Source organism: Lissotriton vulgaris, chromosome 4_1 (genome assembly GCF_964263255.1).
Source record: "Lissotriton vulgaris chromosome 4_1, aLisVul1.2, whole genome shotgun sequence".
Taxonomy (NCBI): Eukaryota; Metazoa; Chordata; class Amphibia; order Caudata; family Salamandridae; genus Lissotriton; species Lissotriton vulgaris.
The window spans coordinates 1,286,216,481-1,286,229,393 of NC_141691.1; the positions used below are offsets into that span (position 1 = coordinate 1,286,216,481).

Sequence of the window (12,913 nt, forward strand, 5' to 3'; positions counted from 1 at the left end):
TGAATTATTATGGTCATTCGTGTCCCCTATCGTAGACCCCAACGGCTCCATGTACATGCTTCTAGTACATGTAAGTTCCCTCCACAGCCAGCTATGAAGACGCAAATACATTTGCGTCCAACGTTAACATGTCCTCTTTCAGATCCACCATGAATGGGTCAGATATTCCGTTCCTAAGTGTGCCTTGCCAACGTCTTTATGTGGTGCACTTTCATGATTTCTAGCTCTGGCGAGTTAGGCCCTGATTTCAGCCATCGAGCCTCCTCCTGTCTTCTGCCTCTGAAAGCCGCAGCCTGCTGCTTCCTGACCCTTGACCTACTCCCTGCGCGGCGAGCTGTGCCAGGCTCGGCCAGCCTTGCTTGCCAAGACCGTATTCAGCCTTCAAGTTATCTGTTCCGCTCCTCGAAAAATACATTCCTGTCTAGCAAGTTTAGGTAAACATCCTTCCCAGCTGCAGAGCAAAGGGCCCGGCCTTTCTGTCTCCATGCAAGTAATTCATAGCCTCCGTTACCATGGTAGGCCCATGGCCCCCTGCTTTACACGTAGACACGCAGTTGCATATACACGCATTAACAGTCAGTATAGAATAGCCTCTGCCCAAGAGACCTTTCCTTCTAGATAATACAGTTCCTCAAACACAAGATATTAGATATGATTTGGGATTAGGTTGTTCTGACACTCCAGACTTCTGTCTCCACATGTAGGGCTAAATGTCAAGTCCCCTTCACCCTCCAGTTCCACGTCAATCATACGTCATGCTGCTGCGCGCGCATTTCTGCCACATGTTCTTGCTGACTCTGCAGGATCCTTCCAGGGATCCACCCACTTATGACACCTTTATGTGACGTTCCTAGCACACACCTCCGTGTACACCCTAGTGCACGCCTTCTGTTACGTATTTCTGTTCTTATCTCGTTTTTCTCAGCTGTTACGCCTTCTGCATTCAATGTTACTGTATGAAATGACTATATATATAATTTCCTGCTAATAAATCATTGTACATGTCCATTGCAATTCCCACCCTGAACCCTCGTGGCGATGGGTCATGCTACCATTGGTTCGAACCAATTCCTTTTTAAGGAATAAACCCCATTTTAACCCTCAGATACCACGGACTCTGCCTTCTTATTTTGACTGAGTTATTCTTATTGAACTTTACCGCATAAATTAAGTATATGTAATTAAAATTTACCACAGTATACTGCACGTTTTTTCAGGCCTTTATCTTCTCCATCTCTAATGGGAGACATTCTCATCGAGGTATTGTAAATGCTGGTGGGGTTCTTTGCCCTCTGGAATAGCTGCCAAGGTTTCAGATTGCTATGTGTGAGATTTTCATAATTTCACGGTAATTATGAGTGATATTTCAACGACTATGAGTGACACTTTCTCACAAGCAAAATCAAGCAATGAAGATGAGGGAAACACATAAACATCAGAAATTACACCCATTTGAGCAACAAGAAACTCAAAGAATATCTTAAAACTGCAGAGCGTCACATTGACAGTGTGGGCTCATGGGCCTCTCTGTCCCACGTGGGACCCAGCCCAAACAGGGTGTGAGGCCCAAACAGCATTCTCCTCTCTGAGCCTCCTAGTTGTGTTGCTGCCGGACCGGCAGGAAAACAACTGAATTAATTCCTGCTTTAGCCTGCCTTTGCCAACTGGGCCCCTGGATCCTTCCAGTCATATTCCCACTTCAAAATATCAACTGAGAACTCACTAAATTTGACCATGCCACATAGAAATGAAAGAAACTGCCATTCAGCAAGAATCTCTTGACCCTCAATCTGTGCAGAAGTACTTGTTTGCTGCTGAGAAGTGCCAGTACTCACTTGTTAAAAGTATTGTAGTAGTGCTGAGAAGTTTCGGTGCTATCTCTTCCAAATGAAAAAGTGCAGATACTCAGTACCAGCTATGCCTGCCTATTTAAAGCAGTGCCCTCAATGGAATCCAGACTTGTGGGAGAGTTAAAGCGGGGATCCTACTATTGGTAGTGGGCCTGTAGATACTGCTTTTAGCTGCCATGGGACACGCCTGTTATTCGACCAGCCCCCTTGAATTAGGGCGGCCTTCCGTTACCGGTAATTCCAGGGGCTATTGTAGGCAGGGGTGGGGCAGATAACAGGTATTATTTCAGACAAGGGCGCCTAGATGCTCCTTGGAGCGATTGCTGCGCGATACAAATTGGCATTTACATTACATTACATTACAAATCGTTATGAGGGACAGAATGCTTTGCAGCCTATTTAGGCTGCCATAGGTCCTTTTACAAGTTAAGGAAATGCGCAAAATGTAAAATAACTTATCAAAGCACACTTAATCCTAATATTTATAGCAACATTTTTCGGTATTGAGATTTGATCGTTAGGCCACTCGTGCTTCTCCTTCTGTAAGTGACGGAACATGACTTCCTCAGATTTTGTCACTTTCATTCCAGTCTCAAAATCACTCGAAGTGTATTTGCATAATGTAAGAGCATTCACAACTCAAGTAGTTGCCTAATGTATTGTTATTCCCAAGCTGTATGTTGTTATAGTTATTAGTGATACAAAATAAAAATAAAGATTAACTTAACAAAATGACAAAAATAAACTTGGTGTGAAATAGAATGAGTTCAAATTTTAAATCTCTAAACCCGGGAAGTTCAGAGTTGGTGCACAATGGCCAGATACATTTATATAGTGTGAGCCTGGTTGGGAATCATTTAAAAATGCATCAGTGGTTATTCTGAAAATGTGGTGTGAGTTGCTACTTTCTGGGCCAACGTTGAGCACCCCTACTTTAAAGATTTTTTTTTAAAGGTAGTGATGTGTGCTGTAATTGAGTGAATCAGATGTTCATATGGGAACTGGCGGTGTTCAGTCGAATTACAGCAGTCACATTTATCTTTCGTATACATTTTTTGAAATGTTTAAAAAAAAATCTTCCCTAGAAAAAAGCGAAAATGGCTATAGCCATTCGTTTTGCTTCTTTGTTAATTATCATGCGGCCACAGAGAGGTTTAAACCCATGGTCTGAGTTGATCATTGGACACAATACTTGTAGTTGCTGCAAGAGAATAGTTTGGTATACCTGGCAGTTTTACATGGAACTGTCGTAATGTTTAGAATTATTGGTGCCTGCTCGTTTTGAAGTTTTCTAGCAGACTGCACCTTTAGTTGAGCACGCAAGAATAAGTATGTAGTTTTGGGGTGCAGTTCTGTGCACCAGATTTTTAAACAAAACAGGCTGCCTTTGATGAAGAAGATCGTTAATCTCACATTAATGAGGTGTTGCACAAGGTTAACCGGTGGGAAATATGCGTATACGGTATGTTCTCTGACACATTGTTTGTCTCCACAGGAAGACAGCGACCCATCAATTCATGAAAGCCTTAACATAGAAAATACACTGTGGGCAAGTACAGTTGTGGCTTCAGGTAAGACATTGTTTAACTTACTTGAAGCATTTCCATTCAAAATCCGTGAAACTGGTGAATAAATCAGTGGGAGGGTCAGGCAGAATAGCGGAAAGTCTTCTCTGCTAGACTTTTCTGTAATATGAATGACATCCAGTAGTGTCCAAGGACATTAAATAAATGATAGCAGAAATGACATGTCAGAAATGACTCCAGATTTTTAACAGTGTGAAAAATATATACTTTTCACATTAGTGAAATAGATAATGTTTTAACTGTACGAGTAGCGTTTCTCCTATCTTTCCATTCCAAATTTCCCTCCAGTACAAGTGTACAACCCTGACTTGATTCTGCAAGTCTGCAAGCTTCCTTTTGTGGTGAATTGCTGTCCATGCTCAACAAAAATCTGAATGTGCAAACCCTTGTTTACAGTTTCCATCATACCGAAAGTAACACATTACTCCAGCACATGATGGCTATTACCGAAAGAAGTATTCTTCATAGTTGTTCAGTCTATAGTCCTTTTAACCCTGGGCGTAGGACTACACTACGCTCGCAGAGCGTGCGTAGTTTGCGCTACTACGCGCTATGCGAATTGCACGTAGCACTGTGAAAAAATGTGGAGCCTAGCGGCCATTTTTTGGTTGCTCGTGGTCCTCAACACCAAGTTGGCGACCGCCAGCGAGCAAAATCAACATCCCGACTAGACTTTTTCCTTGTTCGCGATCAGCAACATCAAGTTGCCGATCGCGAGCCTGGAAAATATACCTCCCGGCGACATTCTCAACGCGGGGAGATCAGGTTTCTCATTGCGAGTGGTCACGTATGCTCGCGACCGCTCACGATGAGAAACTACAAGTCCACGTTGAGAAAGCTGCTGCTCAAGTACAAATCTACTCGAGCGGCAGAAAATGACCGCTCGCACTGTGCAAGATGCCGTTTGCAATGATTGCACAGTGCGGACAAGCATCCAGCACTGTGCAATCAGTGCGAACAGCATTTTTCCTACCATACTACGCAGTTCCCGTAGCTACGCATAGCTTGCGTAGTGCTTAGTGCACTTCATGTAGCTACGCTTAGCGCTACTACGCAAACTACGCCCAGTGTACTCCTTTCAAAACTTATTTGTAGTAACTCTCTACTTACTGACATTCCCAAGATCCACCTTGCCCATTTTAAAGCAGCCATATCTTTATGGCATGACCCCTTTGCTGATCACTACAATCTGCCTTTCCCATAGGGGGAAGAAGCATCTTGTAGTTGGCTTGTATAGTTCACAAAGAGATACTTACAGGTCTGAAAACTACCTCGCACAGAAATGAAAAATGTCTGGAGGCACAAATTCTTTATGAAGCGCAGACTCCAAAAGTGAGGAAACGCCGTCCTTTGAAAAAGCTGAAACCCAAAAAGAAGCCTCAAAGTGTGGAACCCTCCCCCCTGAATCAGGACGAACACTACATACATGTCTACTCTTTCTACACTTACAGATTTGATCAGTCAGAATGTCACATCTACCGAACTCTTGATTTGGATGCATTTGAGAGACCTATGTGAAATTTGTCATATGCGAAAGTCTATGTTGCAATACAGTTTATACATTGTTAGCTTTAATTACCGCTTATTTTTGTCTGTAAGAACATTCCATTTGATGAATGCAATGTTTTGTTATACAGGATCTAAGCAAAAAGGCATTCTCTTTGTATGGAACTATTTTGGTGACAGTCACACCAAGTGAAAGTTGACAACTCGCATGTTGAGAAAAAAGCCTGTCTTATTCGTTGATGGGCACACCTTGTTCACAGTAGTATAGCTAAAAACTTTTAGAAAACGTATTTTTGTTCAAAGACACAAGAAAAAGTATACCAGGCGAGCCAATAATAAAATGGCAGAAATGGAAGAGAATATTTGCAAATGATGCAAGGGGGTGTGGCACGAATGTAAGTGCAGAACACAAGTATTCGTTGCTGTTACATAGGTTAGGAGGTGAGGGACAGGAAATATTGGAAAATCTACCAGATTTCAGTGTTGCAGATCAGAAGTCGTTAAATGAGTATGACATTTTCATATTAGAATTGGACCTACACTGTCTTCCATGGGTTAGTACTATAATGGAATGGTATTACTCTGGGTTGAGAGAACAGAGCTAAGAGGAATCTGCAGAAGATTTTGTAATGGCATTACGCAATTTAGTTGCTACTTGTAATTTTGCTGGAGCAACAGAAGAAAGAATTAGGGATCAATATGTACTCAAATGTTATAATGATAAGGTAAGAGAAGAACTGTGTTTGAAGAATGAGCCATCTCTGGAAGAAGTTATTGAAGTTGCAAAAAGGGTAGAACGCGTGGTAAAATGTGTAGATGAACTGAGTAGTACTAAGAGTAAGATTAAAGCAAAATCTAGTATGGTGGAAGAAGTTGTATATCAGGTTAAACAGAAAACATAGAAAATGTCTTCTAGCAAAATCTCAGTAAATTATAAAGGCACGTGTTTCAGATTTGGGAGAGTCGGACATCGAGCCAACGCAAACGCTTGTCCTGCGATGCATATCTTATGTTATAGATGTCGCAGGAAATGTCACTTCTCAAAGTTTTGTAAGAGTAAAGAGAAAAAGGAGTTTTCAAGTGGTGGTTCCAAGAGTGAACATCCAGCAGATGATGTGTTGATTGAGGACTTAAAGGTGAGGATTACGTTTTTTTCTTGTTCACATCTCACTATGATTTCAAGGAATATGTTTGATATGTATTTTAAAGAAAGGTAACGTTGTGTAAAATGGATATTTCACCTGTAGGATATGGAGGATTGTCAATGGATATGTGGAGTTATTCTATGGTTGCATTGAGTTTGAGGGTGGGAAGGTTTGTGTGTCAAAAAAAGGAGATGAGATTTAAGGCAAGCAACATCAGCGTTTATTGGGTATGACACTGAATCCCAATACAGAGCCACAAGTTCTGGTGAAAGAAGTTAGTGACAGTACATGGGGGGACACAATTTGAAGAAGTGTTCTGTAATGAGTTGGGTTGTCTGGAGGGGTACAAGCATCACATCAAAGTGAGGGATGGGTTACAACCAGTTACGGCAAAGGTACAGAGGACATCACTTAATATTCAAGAGGCAGTACAAAAAGAAATAGAAAAGCTAATTAGTTCCAACTTAATTGAACTGTAGTGAAGGACCAGGTTTTTAGAACCTAGCGGCGCCAGGGAAAACGCCCGATGCCTTCGAGTTCCCCTGCCTTGGCTAACAGAGACACGGGACACTTCTTGATGACTTCAAAGACCAAAGTTTATTGGCTCGAACTAGGAACAGAGGTCTACGAAGCACAACACGGGTGGTTCGCTAGAGACTGCACAATTTCAATGAGCGGAGCATGGTCTTTTATGCCAAAAATCACATTCTAAAGTAGCATCAATTACATACAAACTAGCCAATCACATGGTGACATTTCGAACATATCGCATGACGACAATCCCACTTTCCATTGTCCAGCCCACCAGAAATGACCAAGTACATTCCAATTTCTTGTTCGATCAGGCCAGACAAACCCATCATAAAACCTCAACCCAAATCAGTAATCATGTCGTAAAGGAAGGAGCAGAAACAGATTGGAAGCAAGATAGAAAGGTGGGTGCAGTGTACTATAAACTTCGGCATGTCCTGCTCTTTGATCTTTATCTGACCAGCTGCTTAACAAGGAACTGGCTCAGCGAGGTCAGCCTCGGGCAAGGGAGTCAGTTCGGCCAGGTCATTCAGAAGTCAGCTAAGGTGTACGTGTCCCAAGGACTCGTTCGGCCGTAGTCATGGGCCTATGTGAGGGCAACCACACAAAATGGCTGCCGTTCACAAAAATGGAACCCGAGGGTTCAAACGAAATCCCTAAATACATTGTGTTCTCATTGATCAATTAATGCGAAAACACTCGTACATACCGCACTCATGATTTGCGGTCCGCTGTCACCAAAATCGTTTATTTCCGACGACCTTTATTGAACAGGTTCGGAACCATCGAACCTCAGACCCTCGAACTACGGAACTACAGACACTCCTTTTGCCCTTACATAGGCAACAAACCCAAACCCATGCCAATCTGAATCTGGATCTATATTCATCAGACCATTGACATGGTGCTGTAGCATCATCCTAGTACTTAGTACCTCTCTCTGGACAGGTCTCCTTGCACACAAAGTAGCACAACGGTCAGAAATAGCAGGAGCACACTGTACACAGAGACAGAACAGGAAAAGGATAGCTAAGACCATCCCAATAACCATCAGAATCTTCCATCCCCAAGTGGATATCAATCCCCAGAACCATCCCATCAACAACCAATCTCCTTTATCTAAATGGACAGAATCGGAGATCTTATGTAGCTTGGAAATGGCCTGGAAGACTGTCGGAGCGTTGTCTGGAATGAAAACGCAGCAGCTCGATTGAATCAGTTTACATATTCCACCTCGGTCTGCTAGTATGACATCAAGAGCAACCCTATTCTGAAGTGTCATAAGTCTATCCGACTGGAGCTCAGCAGTCAAGTTACTAAGGGCACCGGCAGTTTCGACTATGGTGGACTCAACCACTCTCGTCAACTGGCGAATATTCCTGCTGTTAGCCATCGGTCCCCAGAACGGCAGAAAACCCTTAAATAGATCTCCCAACTCTTGCCCTATAGTGTCTTCCTGACTGAAGACACCTCTAGCAACTCTCATCTTATGGTAATCTGCCGCAGCTGTAAAAGTGGGAGGCAACAGGAAGGAAACAAAACATGTGCCTGAAATGTCAGGGGGCAACCATGTATATGCTTTGTCGTAGCAAACAAAATAAGTACCCTTAGCGGCTAAAAATGCTGGGGAAGTCTGGGACGTAAATACATAGGTGTCAGTACAAACACTCTTCCCTAGCTGAGCTCTCGGATTCTTGCCATTACCCTGCAGACAACAGCGACCCTGATGGGGCACTATCCAAATCGGTGGAGAACTTTTCACTCGCTGGTTAACACTCAGACTTACTCCATATTCAGTAACGTTCCAACCAATGTATGCTTGTGTCTCATCTCTCGGAATAGTCTCATACGAACTAATCCCTCTAATCATATCGACTATACCTTTGACCAGAGCACTATTCTTCGGGTTATCTTTCACTGAACGTTGGGGATAGACACTATGGGTATAGATAAACATCGTTCTGTAAGCCCAAATAGACTCATTTAAGCTAAAAGGCAGAACCAAGTACTGAATACCTTTATCAGTCGTATGGGGCATTAGACCACAAATCCAACAATTCGTTGTATTCATCACTAACTGGTGTTGGTGCAAAAGTTGAATAAAGGAATTATTGGCAAATTCCAGTCGTCTAACTATCTCATATTCAGGCAAAGTGTGAAAAGAATGAGAAGAAATAGTAGGTGGAGGTGTAGGTTGCACAGTGGGAATGAAAGTCACTTTAAAAGAGAATGTCACATAACCAATTAAAAATGTCATTAAACTCAATAGCAAAAACAAACATAGTATTAAAAATCTTTTCCGTGTGATTAGCTTGTGTATCTTATTCTTGAAATTCATTGTCCTTACAGGTCTCTCCAACTCGAAGAAATACATCCTAACTAAATATGCTGCTCGCGATGGTAGGGTGTTCTATGCTAAGGAATGCCTCTGTCAACCCAGGGCAACTCACTTAGGCCAACCAGAACCTTAGACCTAGTGTCTCAGGCTTGCACTCCAAAGACTTATCAACCGCGACCCTACAGCTGAACTCGGATGGCGGTTCGAAAAACAAAGATAAGTAGATCCTCGGTGGAGAGTTAACCTGTAAACAGAAAAATCATAAAAACTTCATTTATTTTATTAGTCCCACGACTCTTGGTCGCAAATTATAACGATCTTTTCCAGGCAATGTCTGTTCTTTGAATAGAAGCTCAGGCTCAGTAGTGTTCAATCGATTCAAAAGAGGCCCAGCTTCTTGCAAGAGATCGTCACTTTCTTTCTCGGAGTCTGTTCCAATCAGACGGGCATCGCTGAATGGCAAAACTCGTGGCACAGTTTCTGTTTGAGAGTCTGGGAGTCCTTCCTGGACCCACCGGCCGTACGGTAAGGGCAATGGAGCCCGTTTGCAGTGTACGCCGTGGATCCAGTGTTTCTTGCCTTGCACTCGAACTGCAGAACGTGTAGACAGGAGAACTAGATGTGGTCCTGTCCAACGGGGCTGATCATTCTTGTTCCGCTGGAAGTTTTTAATGAAGACCCACGAGCCGGGTTCAATGGTATGGCCTGGATCTTCAGAAGCCTGTGGCAAACTCTCATAAACCTGTTGGTGTAAAACACGCAGTTTAGCCGTCAGTTTGTGCAAGTAATCAAGCAACACAGGGTACTCGAGGTCACTAAACGTTGTTGGTCTTGGTACGCCCCAAATATTCGCCAGGGCGACCAAACACAACCTCATACGGACTCAAACCCATTCGCGAATGCACAGTCATTCTTGTGGACAGGAGCGCTAAAGGCAAAGCATCTGGCCATTGTTAACCAGTGCTCGCTTGGATTTTGGCCAACTTTAACTTCAGAGTGCCGTTATAGCACTCGACTAAACCAGCTGATTGGGGGTGATTTGCAGCGTGGAACTTCTGCCGGATTCCTAATCCCTCACATACTCTCTTCATCACTTGACCCACAAATTCACTCCCATTGTCACTCCAGATAATCTCGGCAAACCGAACCTCGGGAAAAATTCCTTGATTATGGCTTTCGCTGTGGACAAGGCAGTATTGTCCTTCAAAGGATAAGCTTCCACCCATCTAGAAAAGGAGCAAACAACCACCAAGACATATTTCAGGTTGTTGCACCTCTCCATGTGGATGAAATCTAGCTGCAAAGCCTCGAACGGATACGTAGGAGGGGCAAAATGACCAGCTGGTGTTGGAATTCCCTTACCAGGAATGTACATCAAACACACCATACAGTTCTTAAATAAATTCTCTGCACATTTGGGAATCCCTGCATTCTGCCAAACCGGAGCCAACAACTTACAAATCCCTTTCACGCTGATATGTGCCATCCCATGAGCCATTGTAACAACTGGAAGCACATACGCGTCAGGCAACAACCATCTTTGATGCTCGGACAAATCAATCCAACAACCATTCGAATCCAATCTACCCTTACTTTCCATTCATTCAACTCTTTCTCTGTAGCTTCAGCTTGGATGGATTTCACACTCTCAATCGTATCTTCACACATACTTTTCTCTGGAACCCATCTCGCCGGACCTGCGACATACATTCGGCTCATCACATTTCTCGCAGTTTCTTTCGCAACTTCATCCGCAAACGCATTTCCGCGACCAACATCATCCGTAACTTTCTTATGGGCACTACATTTCACAATCGCTACTTGCAACGGCAAAGTAAGTGATTCAAGAAGTTCATTCACCAACTGCCCATGCTGGATCTTCGTCCCATGCAAAGTCAAAAACCCACTTTCACGCCACAAACGTCCAAAACTATGAGCCACACCAAACGCATACTGGCTGTCAGTATACACATTCACTCGTTTTCCTTTCGCCAACACACATGCTCTCGTTAATGCAATCAACTCTGCTGCTTGCGCTGAATTATATGGGATACGTGCAGCTTCAACAATCGTATGCAAAGTCGTAACAGCATATGCCGCAGTCGTATCCCCATTCGGCAACTTAAAGCACGAACCATCAACCCACAAAGTACCACCACACTCTGGAAGAGGAGTATCCCTAAGGTCTATCCTCCCTTTTGTTTCTTCCTCAGTTCTCAAAAAACGATCATGCTGTTCTGTGTCATTATCTGTCTCTACTGAAATTGGCAACAACGTGGCTGGATTCAACGTGTTGCATCGTTTAATGTGCACATGACTCGCTAACAAGGTCAACTCGTAACCTGACAACCGAGCACTAGTTAAGTGCTGTGTCTTGATACGGTTCAACAAGGTATCCACTGCATGTGGAACCATTACGATCAACGTGTTGTCCATAATCAAACCAGCAGACTGTCGGATTGAAACAGCCGCTGCCGCTGTAGCTCTCAAGCAACTCGGCAACGCTCTAGCTACCGGATCTAAAGTCGACGAAAAATACGCATATGGACGTTGCTTATCGCCAAACTGTTGAGTTAACACTGACAATGCGCATCCCTCTCTCTCATGGACATACAATGTGAAAGGCTTACTGTAGTTGGGGGTACCCAACACAGGAGCCGAACACAACGCATTGCGTAATTCGGAAAAGCTCTTCTGACATTGGTCAGTCCAAGGAATAGGATTTGGAGTATCCTTAACAGTAAGAGCTATCAAAGGCTTCGCTAACAAAGAAAAATTAGGGATCCACTGTCTACAGTACGACGTAATACTCAAAAACGCACGCACTTCTCTCTGTGTTGTAGGAACACTCATTTTCGCAATAGCTTGAATTCTTTCTGGGGTCAGTTTCCTTCCCTCCTTCGATAAGAGGTGACCTAAGTAGGTTACTTCTTGTCGACAATATTGCAACTTGGAGAGAGAAACTTTGTGATGAAAATCAGACAAGTGGCGTAACAACGACAAAGTGGCTTCTCTACAAATCTCTTCATTGTCAGCCCCAACTAGCAAATCGTCAACATATTGAATAAGGGCAGCACCATCAGGTAAAACCAACAGATCAAGTTGTGTTTTCAAAGCTTGGCTATAGATCGATGGACTCTCGCAATAGCCTTGAGGAGCGCGCTTAAAGCGGAATCTTCGTCCTCCTAAAGAGAATCCAAAAATATCTCTACTCTCCATGGCAATCGGGATGCTGAAGAAAGCATGTGGCTGTAGCCGGAATCAGAGTCAATAAAGCGGTAATATCAGGCACAACGGGAAACTGTGGAACAACAATCTTTTTCCCTTCGCGAATATCGATCACAAACCTATATACAGGAGGCTGTGAAGAATCTGTTCTCTGCAGAACAGGCAAAACGGGACTATTACACACATTACCTCCCGTTTCCTCAATCACACCTTTTTCGATCAGATCATAAATAATCGCCAAAAGTGCTCGCTCATCATCACTCGAAATACGGTACTGTGGAATGCGCGGTAACTTAGCATTTGTCTTCAGTGTCACAACGTATGGAGGAATCTCTAAAAGACCGACATCGTTCGGACCAGTAGCCCACAATGAATTCGGTAAAGAAGACAATTCAAGTGGAAGTCTGCCTTTCGATATGTACATCGGAGAGATCACTCTCTCACCCAACGTAAGATGTACTCCTGATGGAGAACAATACAATGTCGCATACAATCTCTTCAACAAATCCAATCCCAACAAGTTCTCACCACAACCTGTAGTCAAAATGAGGGGTGCTTCAAATTTACGAGGTCCAACAGAAAGAGACAACGGAGCAGAAATCGGATTTGTAACCGGGGCGCCAGAAAAACCTACAGAAACATTCTCAAAGCCAGACAAAGGTGCCCCAGGGAGTTTAGAGTGCATTATAGAACTCTTCGTAGCACCAGTATCTAACAGAAAAGGCTTTG

General features: G+C 43.3%; 1 protein-coding gene across 2 annotated transcripts in view; it reads left to right on the top strand.

Moving 5' to 3' along the window:
- ATP9B (ATPase phospholipid transporting 9B) overlaps positions 1-12,913 on the top strand; it is a 2,364,768-nt gene that overhangs the window by 1,294,212 nt on the left and 1,057,643 nt on the right. For both annotated transcript variants that reach the window (XM_086965515.1, XM_086965516.1), the window contains exon 10: positions 3,346-3,421. In XM_086965515.1, coding sequence (XP_086821641.1) covers positions 3,346-3,421 — 76 coding nt within the window. The remainder of the gene's footprint in view (positions 1-3,345; positions 3,422-12,913) is intronic.